The following is a 20,147-nucleotide window of genomic DNA, read 5'->3' on the forward strand; positions in this document are numbered from 1 at the left end:
AAGCTTTGTTAGCACACTTGATAGAGTTGACAGACTGGGAAAAATGACTTTTAGCCCACTACAGAATCCACAATGGATGTATGAACTATAAAGGCTGTATCTAGAATAATTAAATTAACAGATACTGTATGATCTTAGCCTTGGATTTGAACGAATTGTTGAGATATCTTCCAATAGGATACATGTCTCTTGAATTGCAAGCATTTTGACAGTGTGTTTTTGTCCTGAGATTTTGTGAGCTCAGTGTGCTTGCCAATTCCAGTTAGTGTCTGGACATTGAGAGTTCCTTTATGAAACCTCTGTTTGGGGTTGGTACTTCAAGATGAGGCACCCTATGACTGGTCCTTGATGTATATGATAGGAATCAATGGAGGGATGTTCCACCATTCAACACTTTATATAATGTGTATCATTTATACCTTTAATAAACGAAGACTAGTTTCGATTCTCTTGGAATCATCATCAGTTCAATCAAATACATAAATCATAAAGCTATCTGGATTAACACACATTTTACATAAAATATGCCTTATATATACACTTAAAATGGTTAACATGAGTTGTATGTCATAAAAACACGTTGAATTTTAAATGACTTCCTTACAGTCTACGTCACAAATAATTGAGCACATTTGCACGATATTAAGCAGAGTTTTTTTTTTTAAATATTATGTAAAAGTTTGAAGTTTAACCCTTAACTATTGACGTACATTTTCAGTGACATCAACATGGACGTGAGGTCACTGAGACCGCATGAAAATTAATTTGACTACGGAAGGGACGGTTAATGAGATAAATTGCTAGCTGCTTTTATTTGAATAATTACACTTTATTGAACCCAAAACCACAAAAATATTTTCCATTTGTTAATTTGTATAACCCTCATACCTTCAGATTGCAGTCGCAGCAATTTTCGTTATTCAGAATACACTGTTCCATTTAAACACACATATCTTTTACACTATCAACAAAAATTGACCCTAACTTGGGTATTAAAGATGTTTGATAATCACTGCACTGAAAATTAACGACACATTAGACTGATCTCTTGTTGGGGGTGGATATTGCAAGCACTGAACTTGGCCCTCAATGTTACTCTCACTCAACACATTCGAAGCAGATCTTCCTTGTACACTCCAAGCATACTGGTTTTTCACATCTGTAGCACTTGTAATATGTTTTTCTCTTCTTTGCTGGTGGGCACAGACGACAAGTTATCCGTTTTTCAAGCTTCTCCTCGGAAATGTTGATACGCTCCGCAGGGATGCTCAAAATTCTAGAGATAGCGCCTCGAATATCTCTTGGGATCCTGGGATTTGATAATCTTCTTATCATGTGTGGCCTAGTGAGTTGAGCAGCAAGTTCTTTCAGAAAATGTTGCCTGGTCATTTGGGGGCTCTCGCGATAGGACTGATGCAAGATATTCGCATTCACAGCTGCAATATCGACGATACGGAAGAAGACTGCCATTGGCCACCTTCTTGTTCTTCTACCTGTGCAGTAGTTGGCTGACATCTGATCCAAAGTATCTACTCCAGACTTCGTAGAATTATAAAACTGAATCATCTCTTCCTTCCCCGTGTCCGCATCAGTTGCTTTCCCATGGTGCATAGAGGATACTAACAAAACAGCTTTGTTTCTTTTCGGAACGTGTGAGAGAAGAGTTATGTCTTTCGTGAAGCCATACACAGAGGAACCGACCTTTCTCTGCTTGGAAAGCAAGAAGTTAGTTGGAATTTCCTTCTTGTTCTTTCTTACTGTCCCAACATAAGTGAATCCCCTTTTCCTCAGCTCCTGAACAAGCTCCACTGAGGTGAACCAATTGTCAGCTGTTATATTTCTATTTGTACCCTGTATTGGTTTCAATAAACGAAGAACTGCCTGAGTTGGCTTTGAAAATTTTCTGTCTTCCCTTGAAAGACCTATTCCATCAGTGTCCTTCCCTGCATAAATATATGCATTGTACAAATAACTATTTTTCGAATCGGTTAGGCACATCAGTTTCACTCCATATTTCTCAGGCTTGTTCGAAATATACATTCTGAACTTACACCGACCTCTGAAACCAATTAGCATCTCATCTACTGTTGCGTTTGTGCCAATGGAGTAACACCTTTGAGAGTTCTGAATCAACATATTCAGAAGCTCAGATATGGGTGCAATAGGATCTGTCTCTCTCCGCTGCGTTCTGTCTTCAGGATTGCCAAAACGCAGGCTGCACAGGAGAATGGAAAACCTTGTACCTGACATCACAACACGAAATACTTCACGGCCCGTACCATCAGCTGCGAAGACTGAAGCGATGTCCTCTTTGTTAGATTTGAAAACCGCAGAATAAATAAGAAGGCCTAGAAAAGCTTTCATTTCAACTGCGTCAACATTTTGTAATTCTGGTCGGGTAGACTTTCTGTAATTACTTCTCATTGCACTGAGTTTCACATTTGTCCATCGCACTAGTAAGTTCACCATTTCTTCACTAAATATTAGTGTCCATGCCGTAACAGGATTCACACTGTTTCCAACTCGAGCTGAAGGGCGCAAACCGGGAAGGTGAATCACGATATTGTGACGAGATGTACGCACATTCTGTGGAGGTTCCGCAGACGACCATTTGTACCTATTTCTACCATAAAAACACTTAGAACATGAATCATCAGGCAGTAGCGCGGAACTTTCATCTTCTCCCTCTCCTTCAGTTTCAGTATCGGTATTGTGATCACTCTCTGTTTCACTATCACCATCGTCCACATCACTCATGTCTTCTTCAAACCATTCGGTAATTGTTCCTTCGTAATTTGCATCACATGTTCGGACACTCGCCGAAGTACCTGCACGCTGACTCATTGCTACACACAGCACTATCAACTGAAGACTGCTTCAAACCATGGACGTGCGGTCACCCAGGCCGCTACGAAACTCATCAGCTTCTTATCGCAGCTGCACGGTCATTTATGACAGATAAGATAAATACAGTGGAGAGGTCATCTTAAAATAGAAAGGTACTGCAAGCAAATATACTGGCAGGGCGATAAGCGAGGTGTGGCACGTGTTTACTTTTCCACCGCGGTCATGTTGACCGCACGTCCATAGTTAAGGGTTAAGATGTTATAAAGTTCCTATGATGCTGTAGATGTAACCATGGATATAAAAACGTTTGTTAAAAAATGTTCATTTATTTGTAGTCAAACCATTGAATATGTTAAAAGAAAAGTGTGTCAAAATTGACAATCCTGTAAGGATAATGTTATTTGCTTTACGTCCCACTAAATACTTTTACAGTTTTTGGAGATGCCAATGTGCTGGAATTTGCTCCTGCAGGAGTTCTTTTATGTGCCAGTAAATCTACCGGCATGAGGCTAATGTATTTGATCACCTTCAAATACCACCGAACTGAGCCAGGATCGAACCTGCCAAGTTGGGATCAGAAGACCAGCACTTCAATTGTCTGAGCCACTCAGCCCAGCAGAGTGCCAATGTTAAGGCAGCTGGAGGTTGTAGAATTGAGATGTGTGTATTTACGAATTATGTACAGTTTGCCGAGGAGTTGGGGGTACATTCTTCGTTGCTTGTAGTAGCTGCTATAATTTGAAAATGATACTGTTGATATTGTTGTTGTTGTTGTTAAAAGTTATATGACAGTTCGGCCTTGGTTGTATGGAACAATGTAGTCGGAAAAAGTGGATGTCTGTGGAGAAAGAAGAAAAAGATGTGAGAGCTAATGTGTGTGTTCGGTCTTCAATTATTGGAGAGTGTTTTGATAGTGCTTACTCTCTTACTCCTCATTCTCATAATCCTACCGCTAGGAAAGCTGGAGGTGCACTGCTTGCCTGTGTCTGCCTGAAGCTTGTTGCTGACTGTAAGAGGGGGTGGTGACTTGTTTCGGCTGTGGGGTGGAGGGCGTGTGAGACAGTGGGGGAGTGATCCGTTGATGCGCTGTTCTCCCTAGGTATGTCTTAAGAATAAGGATGTGGATAACCTCATAACAGTTGTTTTCTTGATAGATACATTCAGATTGTGAATAAAATTGACTTGTTGATCTAAAAATAAATAAACATTTTTGTAATATTGATGAGAGGTCTTTTTTTCATCATTTCAATGATTTGCAAGTCCTTACCTATATCGGAAAAAATTGTGCTTAGATTAGTGCATGTGTATTCCCATGGCAGAATGCCTGTAATGTTTGACTGCATTAATATGTTTGATGTACCTAGTGTTAAAGCTCCTCCCGGTCTGTCCTATGTTATAAATTATGGTCCTTGATGTTCACACTTTGTATGCCACCCCCAGAATCTGACTCTCTTTTACGGCTCACTCTGTGACCCAGGGTTCCCTCATAGAGGTTACTGCTAGAGTATCATTTTCATTTAGATATTTTCCCATAGTGCTGGATCAAATGTTTAAAAGGTAATGGTCGGAACTAGGCTCCCAAAAAGTTAGAACTTGATGGATAGTCTGGAGCTTATGATTGGTTTAGGAGTTCTCATGTCGTAGGCAAACTGCTTTCCCTACAGCTTACAGAGTTTTGACTGGCCTGGATTTCATTTAGGTCTACTCTATTACCATAGTGAAGTAATCCAGCCAGATCATCATCATCATCATCATCATCATCATCATCATCATCATCATTCAATAACAGTCTGTGCTAAAGTCTTTGAGTCACTGAGAGAGAATAGGGCTTTAGGTGATGTGCTCATTGGTCAGCTTAGCAACAACCAAAGAAAATGTTTATTTCAGATTTGCAATGGCAGGTACAGATATATAATATATTATTTATGTTCACAGGAGAAAAGCTGGTACTGAAAACTATGTGCCATGGTACTGGATCAGGCAATAAAATTCACTTACACATTACAGTGGATGGTGAAGTTCCACTTCTTCCTTTGAAGGCTACCACTAATATAGAGCCATATGAGGGTATGTTTAATTCAATTAACCTTTACATTTCCACTTTTTAATATGCTGTTACTGTCATCAGACTTATTTAGATGGCTTTAAAGAGGGGATGATAATCCATTACTTTGTAAATGTTTGGTTAAACATCTTTTGTGTTTGGCATGTTTCTTTCTTTCTTTCTTTCTTTCTTTCTTTCTTTCTTTCTTTCTTTCTTTCTTTCTTTCTTTCTTTCTTTCTTTCTTTCTTTCTTTGGTAATATCTTCCTTGTTCTGCTTCTCCAATACTGTTTTGAATTATCTAAGTAAAACCTACTTGAGTCTTCTTAAAAATTTAATTTTTTGAATTCATTTATTTTCTTGGTATCGCAATCAGCATATTATGCTTCTTCATCAGTGTATTCTGCTTCTTTCTCAACGCCATTAAATTTCCCTTATGTTAATGGTCTTCAACTGCAGGCACTGTTTATTTAGTTACTGATGTATTTGTGAATTATTGACATTTTTCTTCTTAATAAGTTGTGTTAGCATTCCAAAATTGAAGGAAAATAAAAATGCAAATATCATTCCAACAATTCATGTTGGAGAAAGAATCACTTTTATTGTCTTTGTTATGGTTTGGTATTGTCTCTGAATCACTGGTATCAGACAGAACCAGGTTTACCAACCTCGAGAGTGCAAAACTATTGTTCCAAGTCTTCAAAATGATGAATTTTTAACCTATGGTATTGTACACTTTTGAAAGAAGAGAAGATGCTTTTAATGAAAAAATGAAGAGAAGTGTTTTTATCACTCGCCATCAGGGTGACAAAGATACACAGCAGTAATTGCCTGAATTTGTCTTAGAAGAGGAAATTTTAAAAATTAGAGGACAAACCCTTGAAATTGTGGAGAGCTTCAAGTACTTGGGAAGCAAACTGATGCAGGATGCAGGGCTGGACATGGAGATCAGTTAAAGGATTCAACAGGGAAATTTCTCGCAGAGTGTGAGAAACTTGGTGTAGAGGAATGAAGTACCAATGAAGTGTAAAGAGGTGAAGTATAAGAAGTACTACTGACCAGTACTGCAGTGGACACTAACAAAAAGACAGGAGAATAAAATCTAGTCCAGTAAAATGAAATTGTTAAGAAGTGTGGTAGGAAAGACAAGAAAGGACCAAGTAAGAAATGAGGATGTCAGGAAGGAAATCAGAGAATGGGGAAAAATAAAACTTTGATGGTTTGGAAATGTTAAGAGGATGGAAGAAGGAAGGATACCAAAACACACTATGGACACCTGGATGGAAGGAAGGAGGACAAAAGGGAGTCTGAGATGAGGGTGGTTGAAAATGATCAAGAATAGTATAATTAAAAGAAACCTGGATTGGAATACAGATAAGGAAGAGCAATGGTCGTTAAATAGAGGAAGATGGAAAGGTACCATAAACATCACAACCAGGCAGGAAGTGGACAAGGGATGTGGTGATATGGGTACGTTCAGGTCTCACGTGTAGGCCTATACAAATTGAATACAGGAAGTGTATCGCTGTGAAATTAATAAGATACTTCAAAGTTCACACCCACCAATAAAATAAAATAAAACCAGAATAAGACTACATGTAACATGCAACACTCATATTTAATTTTAAAATTTGATTGAAATAAATAATCAGGAGCACACAAATACACATTCGACAAGTCATGAAAACAAAAGATTAAGTACCCAACAATAACCCTTTAAAATAACATGCAAGACCACTTAACTAATATGAACCAAAATTATTGGAAATTTGCATCCTATATCCCTCATATTAAGCTCTAAAAATAAAAATAAAAACCTGAAAGAGAAACACTTATATATACCTAAAATTCCTTATTAAATAAGGAAACCACACATATAATAATAGCCATAGGAAACATAACACAAATAAATGAATTAATTTAAGATGAGAAGTTGAACATGAAGGATGAGCTCTGAAAGAGCCAGAAATTTAAAATCAAGGTTCCTTCTCAAAATCAAGAACAAAAACAAAACTGCCAACCACAATATTGGTGGTAAGTCACATTTAACAAACAAAATATGGAAGATTTACCAAAGAACGGAGTGAACTTTATCAAGTTAAATAAATACAAATATGAGATTAATAAACACGCAAGAGTGAAGCTCACACCTGTAGTACACCAAGAAGAACAATCCGTGGGTTGGTAAGAAAATGATTAAATAGAAAACACACAACGTGGCTTAAGCAGAAATTACACTCAAATATTAACACCCAACAGATATACTGTAAGTGGAATTCACATTTTTCAGGTCAAATACCATATATCTCATTGACATTTTCTCAGAATTTCATGTGAATAATCACAGGTCGTCTTGCATTCACAGCGTAACAGTAATGAACATTGTGGCAGCTACTACAGTAACCATGCTACTTTCCTTCACCCTCACGTGCACAAAACTCTACCTTCAACGTCCGCATCTTTATTATGCAACTGTGGCTGTTGATTGTGTAGTACGTCTGTGTAATGTCACTGGTTCTTGGAAAATAGTGAAGACAGAATGACATTCTACTAGCCTCTATGAAAATGTTTCTCAAATCTGCAGAATGGTATCAGAACATTAGGCCTTCTCTCTTGAGCTAATTGCAAGGTCGACGATAATGTATCGTAATCCGAGCTCCAACTGCACAGGAAATGTCATTTGAATTATAATAGCAAGGATGTGACCCTTAGAATTCTTATAAAGTCCAGGTTACTCAGTGACATAGTTGTAATGTGTCTACTGTACCTGACCCTTAGTAAAATAACCATTTTATTGACAGTAGAAATCTTTTTGTGATGGATTGTTGTATTGTAGAGACACATGGAACAGGTATTGCCAGCATATTTTCAATGGTTTCTTGTCAATATTATGTCAATTTTAAATGAATGGTTATTCAACATGTGAATAATTGTGCTGCTGCAAGAAAATATGGGTTAATTAAAGTTAATGTTCGGCGTTAGCGTGAAGCCAAAGATAGCTTTAAAAAATGCATTCAGTGGCCCGCAACAAGGACACTTTACAGAAGTCGAATATGAAATAGTGAGGTATGTGCACGAAAAACACAAGGGCGAAATGGCCATATCACGGTGCACAAAACTCGTTGACCTTCAATGTCCGTGTCGAAAGCCATGATCTACAAGTGGCAACAACGTTGTACGAAGCAAGTAGCAAGTGCTAATGAAATTTATTCCCATATCTGAGTTGAAGATCCTACAAAGAAGGTAGAGGGATTCCAACTACCACGCCAAACCTGGTTGAAGCTGAACCGCGTTAGAACGGGTCAAGGGAGGTGTGGTCACACTTTAAAGAAATGGGGTTTCTGTACATCTGCTGTCTGTGACTGTGGAGTGGAGGACCAAACCATACAACACATTGTTCAGGAGTGCCCACTTCGTGCATTTGACAGTAGTCTGAAGAATCTACACCAAGTGACACCATGTGCTCCGGAATGCTTGTCAAATTTGGATATTTCCATTTGATTATTTGTAAACTTTTGTGCACTTGTACAACCATACGATATATATATAACGCCCACGTTTTTATTATTCTGTACATCGCTAGCTGCTGAAGTCAGCAAGCGATACGTGTGTCTAGCAGCAGCTGGTTGTACCTGATGCTTAGTACAGTATGAGTTTGATAGACAACAGGAATTCTTTCGTGATGGATTGTCATATTGTAATGACACGTGGAACAAGTATCGCTGGCAAATTTTCAATGGCTTATCTTTGATATTATGATGCCAGTTTTAAATGAATGGTTTTTAAATATGCAGAAATAAAGAAAAATTGTGCAGCTGCAAGAAAATATGGTAAACTAAGGCCAATGTTCGACGTTGGCGTGAAGACATAGGTAGTCTAAAAATGTGCACTGTACAAGCAAGGCATTCAGTGGCCCAAAACAAGGACGCTTTAAAGAAGTCAAACATGAAATTGTGAGGTATGTGCGCAAAAAATGCAAGGTTGTAATGGCTATAACATGAGATGTGATACAAATGTAGGCTCACGAATAAGAATTCTTGGAACTTTCAAAGGCAGTATCAGATACCTCTAACGGAAATTATTAGGGAAGTAGGTAGGATTCACTTGATACTTGTGTGTTTATTTTATTTCTCAAATTAAATTTGAAATTTGTTATAAAATTAAATTATGAATTCACAAAGCACTTTTTAATCCTGATTTAAATTTTTTGAAGGAAAAAGTGGGGGTGATCTTGCATTCAGGGTCATCTTGGATTTCGAGAAATACGGTAAACACACCATGTCAATTAATTGGGTTCTAACTCAGATATGGGAATAAATTTCATTAGCACTTGCTACTTGCTTCGTACAAGTCTCGGTCCACACTACACAACTGCTAGCAGGCCAGACTCTGTGTGTGTGCTGTGTGTGTGTGAAAGATGGGGGAGGGGGAGCGAGGAGAACAAGGTAAGTTCCACACCACAGCAGCAATAAGTAATAACTAATCAGGTTGTTAAATATTAAATACTGTGCAGTTTGCTAAGATATCTGCTGTTAACAATGTACCAATCAAGAATGAGATCAAGATATACTGTAGTGTTATGTAATAACCCTTGTTTCAGCAATGTTCATAGTTGAAGATAAATTCCAACTGCATTCCACAGGTTGCCAAAATAATAAAGAGTAATTTCTTTGTCATGTCACAATTATGGGAAGCATGTATATATGCATACAACAAAACCTCATTAGTGCGTTCCTCATTAACACGTTTTCCCGCTTAAAACATCGTAAATTTGAAGTTCCAATTCTCATCGCATTATCGTGTCACAAATTTTCGCTATTACCGCTTAGTAAGATCACATTTTTCCTAGCCCTGAAAATGTTATTTGTCATCCCTTGTGAAACAAATGTGATTTCCAACTCGGGTAAGAGCCTTCGCCGCAGTTGCATGATTATGGGAAAAGGCCTTGAATTCCTGAAATACACAGGATGTTGCTCCTTTAGGAGCAAGCTGTTAGCCTCAGGAATGTTCAATTTTGCTTGCTGGTTAGCAGTGAGATTTCTGAATAACACATTGAGCCTATTCATGCTTGTATTTCGCATTCCTTTCAGAAGTTAGAAATGTATTTTGTGTTGAGTGGTACAGTGAAGTGTAGCAGATATTTGTTGTGTGATACGGTAGCCTATATCTGAATAAGGAAAATAATCATGTGAAATTGACTAGCGTGGTGCATATTTTTCTTGTGATAGCCTAGTTATGGATTCGGAAACAGTTGTGAAATTCCTTACTAAAACCAAACCCCATCACACTACAGCCCTTGAAGGGCCTTGGCCTACCAAGCGACCGCTGCTCAGCCCGAAGGCCTGCAGATTACAAGGTGTTGTGTGGTCAGCACGATGAATCCTCTCGGCCGTTATTCTTGGCTTTCTAGACCGGGGCCACTATCTCACCGTCAGATAGCTCCTCAATTCTAATCATGTAGGCTGAGTGGACCTCGAACCAGCCCTCAGGTCTAGGTAAAAATCCCTTACCTGGCCGGGAATCGAACCCGGGGCCTCCGGGTAAGAGGCAGGCATGCTACTCCTACACCATGGGGCCGGCCCAAATTCCTTACTAATGGAGACAAAATTGAAATCTGTCAGAAAGTGGACTGGCATCTGCATCTTAAAGTGCGCAGAGATCGCAAATGTTTAACTCGCACCATCGAGTTTTGACTTGATCACTGGGGTTGGTCGATGCTTATTCAAAACAGTGGCCAAAGTCATTCCTTCCGGTTGCACATGGTCGAGTGTAACCTCCAATTCATTGTCTAAGAGTGTGACCATAAAATAATGTTTAATAACCCACTGTTCTGAAATAAAAGGCTTCAACTTACATTTGTTTTAGAAAGAGTGTAATCTGCAATAATACTTCAATATTTTTACTGGCCCCCCCAGTGCACATGTTTTTATATTTGCTATTTGCTGTTCATTGCACTTGTTATTTTATAAGCCCCAGCGGGAAGGGTTTTCATATTTGTTCTCTCATGTTTTTCACCCCTTTTAAATACTTTCCTCTAATCTTCAGAAATGGTAGATATAGTTTTCACTGTACCTGTAGATACACAACGTAAAAGGCCCTCATGTTGGAAAAAATCTTATCTAATATTTCCATATTCCTGTTGGATAGTTCTTATTTGTATGTTCAGTAGTACATTTTCTCGCTTAACACATTCTTTTTTGTTGTCCACTGAAAAAACATCTTAATGAGGTTTTACTGTAGATACATATAAATACACCTTTCATTTCTACCTATATCAAATTTACAACTAATTGATTTGGATTTCCTTTTCTCATTGTTCTTATGATCATGAAGAGCAATATACTTCCCTAAATAATGACAATTTTCAGAGACCACTTGGCTATCTTAATTCTCTAACCCTTTCAGACCGTGTACGCACAATTGTGCGGATTCGTATTTTATTTTCCCCTGACCGTATTTGATGTTTTTTGGCGCTAGACCGGACTGCAGTGATTGTGCGGGACACGTGGCGTGTATTTCAATTGCTTTTAGTATGCGCTTGACCGCCAGGGCAAAGGAAGAAGAGTTTAAAAAGCACAGTTGATCGGCGAGATGGCAGGAAGCAGTAGTGCCAAAAGTAAGTATTTATTTATTGCGTTTATATTAATCTAGAGGCTTTACTGAATAACGGAATATATTCAATGAAGTGTGTACATTGGTTAGTGAACGTAAATTTTGAAGATACATCATCGTATGTGATACAACGAGGTTTTGAATTTTGATACGCACAATTATGTGGGACCTGTTTTTCGGATGTTAGTTTTTATTTTGTAAAATAAACTATCAATATGTGTATTGAGGAGCATTTTAGTCAGTTTTTGACATGCAAAAAAAAATCACACCTCCAGTTTTCTTTCAGGTCTGAAAGGGCTAAAAGTAAAATCAATTGAGCCCTGTACATTGCCAAACACCTGGAAGAACATAACTTGTGAACATTACTATTCCAATAACTTTTGAACTTTTCTATTGATTTTTCAATTCTTATATCCTGTTGCCATAAATATATCCTCTTTCTTAACATATGTGCACATTGGGAGCTTCATAGTAATGACAGTAAGCAGAATCATTCTACACTACAGTATATTGTAACTAGTCAATTGCTTCATATGGTTCAGGTTTTTCCTTTTTCATTTTAAAGAAGACTCTTGGAAGTTTGTGAAGTAGAGTCATGCTCGTACAAATATGAACCTTCTACTGGTATCTTATTTATTAATATATCTTGTTTGTCTCCAGAGGACTATGTCCAAACTGGTCCAGGTGAAATCTTTGCAACATCTAGTGGAACAGTAGAAGCTGACGGTGATCTGACAGGGTATAAATGGAATAAGACCATCACTTACAATGAAGGAAAAATGATGCCGTAAGTATCTTTGTCTAAAATTTCTGAGCACAAGAGATATATGTTGCATAATATCTTGACATAGGGATTAGCACTGACGAATGTGTTTTCCTTTTAGGTGTAAGAAATTATTACAATTTTCTGTTATTAAAATTGTTTTTGTTTATATCACTTATAATATAATTGGCTTGCTGCGTAGTTTCAGTACCAGGCTGAGTGGTTCAGATGGTTAGAGCACTGGTGTTCTGAGCCCAAGTTGGCAGGTTCGATCTTGGCTCAGCAAAAACCACAAGGCAGCAGGACCAGACAACATCACCAATGAATTAATAAAGGAATCCCTCCCATACACCGTTAGCATATGCACAGTTCTGTACAAGTGCCTGGAACTTCAGACCATTCCTAATGCCTGGAGAAGTTGACAATAAGAATACTCTAAAAAAGCAAAGGACCGGACTCATACAGGGGGATCACTCTAGAATGTGCTGCCTTTAAGATGATGTTCATTGTAGTTCGAAACCAAATATCTGAATGATTAATGGAGACAATGCCAATTGAACAGTATGGTTTTGACTACCTATTATCTAAGCATGCAGTGAAGTAATTGTTGTTTTAAATGCACATGGCAACTTGTTTCAAGTAATTAGATTGAACACATACAGGCTGGATATTATAAAATTGCAATTAATATTTCCACAGCACGTGGACATCATCTGACATCATCGTATAGAATAATACACCATTAAATTTCATCACGGCCTTCAGTGAAGATGTATTGAAATCACTGCTCATTTTAACTATGTTTCGCACAGTATTTACCAAGCCTAATTTGCTGGTGGATGTACCAGTCTCAGCTCCTGTTATAATATTGTATTTGTCAAAAGCCACACAGGCAATAGTGCAGCATCACTCTGTTATTACATAAAGACCTCCTTAGTAATAGTTTAATTGGCTATGATATGTCCCCAGATTTTTACAAATCTTGTTTGAAAATGTTTTTCTCAATAGCTGCACCCCTATTTTGGGATGTTAGAAATGACATAAAAAGTGTGACTGATGTGTGAGTAAATATGGTGTATCTAACTTCTTTAAAACCATGAAGATGTGGTCGAAAAGAAAATACAGGAGGGAGGGGGAGAGAGAGAGAGAGAGAGTGTTTTTTTGTTTTTTATTTCAATCTTCCACTCCATTACATATATATTCATAACTTTCTTTGGAAGATAAAAACATATTATAAGTGGGATGCGCATGCATATTTAACACATCTAGTGCCATGTGACCCACCATTGGACACACTGATTTGTAATATTGTATGTAAGCTTTGAGAAAGCATTCTTTGTGATTGTATTAGACATGTTTGCAAAATTAATAACTGGTTAGATAGAAGGCAGTTCGGGTTTAGGAAAGGTTATTCCACTCAAGCTCAACTTGTAGGATTCCAGCAAGATATCCTGGACTCAGGAGGTCAAATGGACTGTATTGCACTTGACATATCTAAGGCATTTGATAGAGTAGATCATGAGAGCATACTGGCAAAAATGAGTACAATTGGACTAGACAAGAGAGTGACTGAATGGGTGACTATATTTCTAGAAAATAGAACTCAGAAAATTAGAGTAGGTGAATCTTTATCTGACCCTGTAATAATTAAGAAGGGAATTCCTCAAGACAGTATTATTGAACGTTTATGTTTTCTTATATATATAAATGATATGAGTAAAGAAGTGGAATCAGAGATGAGGATTTTTGCAGATGATGTATTCTGTACAAAGTAATAAATAAGTTACAAAATTGTAAGCAACTGCAAAATGACCTCAATAATGTTGTGAGATAGACAGTAGGCATTGTTATGATGGTAAACGGGGCTAAAAGTCAGGTTCTGAGTTTCACAAATAGGAAAAGTCCTCTCAGTTTTAATTGCTGCGTTGATGGGGTAAAAGTTCCTTTTGGGGATCATTGTAAGTACCTTGTGGTGTTAATATAAGGAAATCACATAAATTTTATTGTACAGAACTTTGCACATGGTTATGAGGGTATTTAGCGGTTGTAGATTGGACAGGAGCCTGTTGGAAACCTTGGAATTAAGCAGATTATGGTGGTATGGACATATGAGAAGGATGGCTCCAATTAGGACCCCAAGTTCATACTATAAAGGAATGTTGTTAAGAGGCCCAGAGGGAGGCCTTGTGATAGTTGGGAAAAGCAAATTTTCAAAGTCCTTGTCAAGCGTGATGTAAATTGGCAGCAAAAGGTAGAACATCAGTTGTGGAATGACAGGACGAACGGGAAGAGGCTCGTAAACACCCGCACGTGGCTTGCTGGAGCGAAAAATCGATGATGATGATGATGATGATGATGATGATGATGATGATGAGTAAGGATGTAAAGGAGAGGGCATATAAGTCTCTGGTAAGACCTCAACTAGAGTATGGTTCCAGTGTGTGGGACCCTCACTGGGATTACTTGATTCAAGAAGTGGAAAAATCCAATTTTTTTAAAAATCTGCTTTACGTCGCACCGATACATTAAGTCTTATGGTGGCAATGGGATAGGAAAAGGCTAGGAGTGGGAAGGAAGTGGCCATAGCCTTAATTATGTACAGCCGTGGCATTTGCCTGGAGTGAAAATGGGAAACCATGGAAAACCATCTTCAAGGCTGCTGACAGTGGGGTTCAAACCCACTATCTTCCGGATGCAAGCTCACAGCCACACGCTCCTAACCGCATGGCCAACTCACCTAGTAATCCAAAGAAAAGCAGCTCAATTTGTTCTGTGATTTCCAACAAAAGAGTAGCGTTACAAAAATGTTGCAAAATTTGGGCTAGAAAGACTTGGGAGAAAGGAGACGAGTTGCTCGACTTAGTGGTATGTTCTCGGCTGTCAATGGAAAGATGGCGTGGAATGACATCTGTAGTAGACGAATAAGTTGAGAGGTGTCTTTAAAAGTAGGAAACATCACAATATGAAGATAAAGCTGGAATTCAAGAAGACAAATTGGGGCAAATATTTGTTTATAGGAAGGGAGTTAGGGATTGGAATAACTTACCAAGGGAGATGTTCAGTAAATTTCCAATGTCTTCGCAATCATTTAAGAAAAGGCCAGGATTAAGTAGTGGTCGGTCAGTCGGTCGGTCCGTCCGTCCGTCCACATGGCTCACTGGTTGGCAACTGCTACACGTAACTTTAGCGCCGCGTGGCCACCCGTGGTCATGCTTCCTGTGCATTCTGCCTATAGCAGTAGATTCTGCCGTTCCTGTGTTCAGAAGTACTGGACTTGGGCCATCAAGAGGGTTTAGTTAAAAAACTTGCTCTTATTTACAATATCATAATTAATCCCATATTCCAAAGTCTGCATGCTATTTGCTTAATAAAAAATAATGCTAGTTACAGAACATTAGAACTTAGGATTACAGATCTTATCACTCTAAGCCAATCATCTGTTCAGATGCCACATTTGTTTGGTGTAGCAAGCATAGTTAGACCAAAAATTTGGAAAGAAATTTTAGGAATGTATTTAGTTGAAAAAAAGTCATAGGAATTCTTTTCCAGTTGTTAGGAATTATAAGTTGCAAGTTAATTTTGACCGAGCTATATGTTCACTCTGAAAACCCTTGAGGCACATGGGCACACTGCAAGATTCACTGTATGGATTCACTTTCGTGGTGTGGGTTTGACCATAACTGATGTATTTTCCATAGTCAGCATTTTGTACTAAAGGTAGCAGCGAAGCACGAAAGTCATAAAGTATCAAAATATGAGACTAACGCCAAGTTTCTGGCATACTGATACCCCACACAAGTAGTTTAAATCAATATAAGGCATGACCACCAGTGGACATTTCCAAAATGATGACAATACAAATTAAACTATAAAAAATAATCACAATCTCGAGAAACAAAAAACAAGGAGAACACTAAAACATGATTGTAGAGCATTGGTCCCATGCAGTCACCCTTGATTTTCATGGTGGTGCTGAATGTGTTAAGGTGTTTATTGTACTATTGGGATTTTATTAGAAAATAAAACATCACTTTAGAACAAAACCTCTCCTAAGAAAGAAAAGTTGTAACAGTGATTATTCATCATACTGGTAGCTGGCTCAGTCCTGTTTGAAGGGAATTCATCTTCAGAATATAGTTTCCTCCTTTTTCTCAAATATACTGTATCTGAACCAAAGATGAATGTGACATACTTCTGTATTTTGTTTGTAGGTACTTGGTGGAGACTCTCACTGTAAAAGGTATAGAAAACGAGCTCAATCCATCAACTCAAAGAATGACCCTTAAAATATCTGCCATGATAGGAAAGAAAGCTGGCAGTGATTCTTGTCCTGATGGTTACTTGTTTCAACCAGATGCACAATTTTGTCAAGGTATGTTGCACCTTTGATATTTGGCAATGATATGAAATAAACAATAACACCTGGCAGGTTTATTTTTTATCACATTTTAGATGTTTAAATCAGTTGTTCTCTAAACTACCAATTCCATAAATATTATCTATCAATTCAATGTAGTAAAATACACATGTCAAAGAAAAGTTTTGTATCTTCTATGAAGTAAATAGTTTTTGACATTTAACACAAACCATGGATCTGATTCATGTAAGTATAATACATTTTCAGTAATACCTGATTTTAAGAAAAAAAGAAAAAAGGCAGCATTTTGGGTTGATTGGCTCAGACCACAGAGGTGAAGGTGCTCAAATTGGATAATATTGCATTGGTAGATTTAATGACACTTAAAAGAACTCTTGTGAGACAAAACAGTAAAAGTATCTAGTTAGTGCAATGAAACCAGTAACATAACTAGAGTATACTATATGTGGAAGCTTACACCATTGAGATCCCAGCTGGAAGTTTTCATATCATTTTTAACTGTGTTATATTGGCGAACACATACTATCGTTCATAAACATGCTTGAGTCTGTCATGGCATATCAATCCACATAGTCACTAAGCCATTCTTGGTTCAGTTTGTCCCAAACACATCTGGTGGTTCTGCATAAGGTTTTCAGATTACTTGGCTGGTCAGGAAGTCCAGAGTCATTTTAATTAATGTATTCCTGACATATAGAGTGGGGTTTATGTCCGAAAGACAGACATGTTTCTCCATTCAGATGATACCAGCAGGATGAAGAAAAATGGACACGTGAGTCATCATCCATTATTATAAAGCCTTATTTTAACACATTCACACCCATAATCTGAACAGGCTATTTAAATAGTGGGTGGCACAGAAAACAACAATGAATTATTTTCACAATTAAGATCTAAACTAAACAAGATATGGAAACAAAAATTTGCACGTACCTTAAAGAAGTCCTCTTAATATCTCTGGAGGGTGTGGTAGCTAATGTCACACCTTCAGGTACTGTCACATGTCCAGGAGAATCTTCTTCACTGTCATCACTGTCATTTTCACTTAGTTTAGGAATTAGTTCATCACCTGAGTCTTATTCGAATAGGATGTTGGTAATTTCATCAACACTTATATTGTCCCTAAGCACCATGGTTACACTTCAGAACATGACTATACGCACGCTTGTGCAATCACAAACCAACTACGCAGCTAGCTTGGCCAGCACTAGCCTTCATTCAGAAACGGAATTTTAAAAATGCATTGGAAGGGACAATCTCAAATGCCATGTGGTTTCTGGTGAGTAGAAGTATTCATTATGGTATTAACCTCATCTCTCTTGCACTTATTGGTGACAAAAATAAACCACAGCTGCATAGGAACGGCTACAATTCAAAGTTGCGCTTAACTCGGATACAGTCCAGAGCATGGACATACGCTATAGGCAATAACTCAGATATGGGCGTGAATGTGTTAAATGCTGTCAGTATGGTTCTACTGTTGTTGGAGAATATCATCTTCAAGCCTTGGAGCAATTAGTGTGCCCTGAACAGCCATAAGAGATGTACAGTAATCCCATGTAAAAATAGCTCAGAATATCAATGAACCACTATCTTGCTGCACTTGTCAGACACAGTGTCGTATGTGAGATGTTCTATTATCTAATTTCCTCTGAACATGTTCTCTGTGATTATTTGGGTGAAGGCATAAGGCACATGTAGCATTCATTATAAAATTCAAGTAACAATGCATCCTCCAGCCTTCTCTGCCAACAAGTTTTACTTCAGGAATACAGGAAGGTAAGCAACAACTTTGGCCTTCTTGTCCACTGTGATATTTCTGATGATATGGGGATCAGAAGACTAAAATCAAAAATGTCCCATCACAACAGCCCTTCAATTAGAAAGAGAAAATCTCCATCACTTCAAAGTAGAAAATCCAGACAAACCCTGTTCCATGGTTTCCTGTGTAAGTTTTAACTGGTTGGTCAGGACTTCCCAAGTCTTTAAAAAATCAGAAGAAAACAAAGTAAAGGCCCACGTAGGAGAAAACAACGGAAAACAAGAACTGACCCACCCGAAAACAGCGATACTTCCATACATTAAAAACACTACAGGCAGGATCGGAAAGATACTGGACAAATATGACATAAAAACCATCTATAAACCACACCGGAAGCTAGCCCGTTATCTACTATCAGTAAAAGACACAATATAACTACAGGCTCCTGAAGTATACCACATGCTATGTTGGTGAAACAAAACATCTAATCTCTACCTGCCTAAAAGAACAAATCCGTCACACCAAGAATCAAAACACAGATATTTCAGCGGTAGCCAAGCATTCCTATGAAACAAGACATGGAATATCATTTGACGAGACCAAGATCCTAGCAGCTATCCCTTGGAAGCTGGAAAGGAAAATCCGCGAGGCTATCGAAATCAAGAAATATCCGAACAATATGAATTTAGAAGAAGGATATAAAATCAGTAATTCTTGGATGCCTATCATACATAGATTAACACATACAGACCACAACATAAATACGCAGGTCAAACCTCCTATTACATAACGGTGCGGGCAAGCCCCACTATCTGGCTGTGACACATACCTTCCAGAATTCGCATGAGACAGCCAGGGGGCTTACATCAGCCAGAAAGGCTAGGATATATAGACCAAGGTCAGGAACCACTCTTGTATTGATTGCTGCCTGGGAGACTGATAACCTCGGATCGAGTAGGGGTATTTCAGTCGCCTTGTCAAAGAATACTGCAATGTATTTGAAACTTCGGCAAACTGTATGTCATGTACAGAAAACAACAACATGGTTCAATCTGGAAAATAAACTAAATAATTAAAGGAAAGTACTCTACATGCAGACCTACATCTTAACAAATGGCATATCTCAGATCTGTGAAATCCACAATGTTTGCCCTGCTGGAGTAGATTTTAGTTGTGGAAAGTGAATATGAGCAAGGATACTGGGAGATTTGCAGAGGGAGCATCCTGAAGTAACTTCACCATTGTAAGGTAGTAGTGATTTTTTTCTATAATATATTTATTTACACTGTTTACACCCACATTGGAGCACCAAAATCAACCTTATACAATAAAATCTTCAAAAAATAAGTTCATTTTTTTTACACTTGATAATTTCTTCTCTTCCCAAAACTTCTTCATTCTAGATGATCTTGCAGCCTGTTCTCCTGCTGATATAACATACTGCTTACGTTTTGATGTTTTAAGTGATAGTTTTGTATATTTGTTCTTTAGAATCTTCTTCTCTTCTTTATTTTCAATTTGCTCTGTAGTAACTTTCAGTTCATCCAAATCCATTTGTATTTTTTAAACCAAGTGTTTTTTTTTGGTTTGTTTTACTGTTCCAAAAGAAATCAAAAAGCTGTTTTATGAGTCTTAAATTTGGCAAACAGTATGTGTGTCCAAAAAATGCAATCCTCCATTTTCTCATCATGTCAATAATTGATTCACTTTCTTTGTAAATTACTGAATTGGGTAAAAGTCTCC

General features: G+C 37.9%; 1 protein-coding gene across 1 annotated transcript in view; it reads left to right on the forward strand.

Moving 5' to 3' along the window:
* Window positions 1–20,147, forward strand: part of LOC136858421 (hemicentin-1) — a 357,960-nt gene that overhangs the window by 272,441 nt on the left and 65,372 nt on the right. Inside the window, exons 34-36 of the mRNA XM_067137953.2 lie at window positions 4,783–4,914; window positions 12,162–12,288; window positions 16,476–16,636. Of these exons, the coding sequence (XP_066994054.2) occupies window positions 4,783–4,914; window positions 12,162–12,288; window positions 16,476–16,636 (420 nt within the window). The remainder of the gene's footprint in view (window positions 1–4,782; window positions 4,915–12,161; window positions 12,289–16,475; window positions 16,637–20,147) is intronic.

This window comes from Anabrus simplex, chromosome 1, assembly GCF_040414725.1.
Source record: "Anabrus simplex isolate iqAnaSimp1 chromosome 1, ASM4041472v1, whole genome shotgun sequence".
In the NCBI taxonomy this organism is placed as follows: Eukaryota; Metazoa; Arthropoda; class Insecta; order Orthoptera; family Tettigoniidae; genus Anabrus; species Anabrus simplex.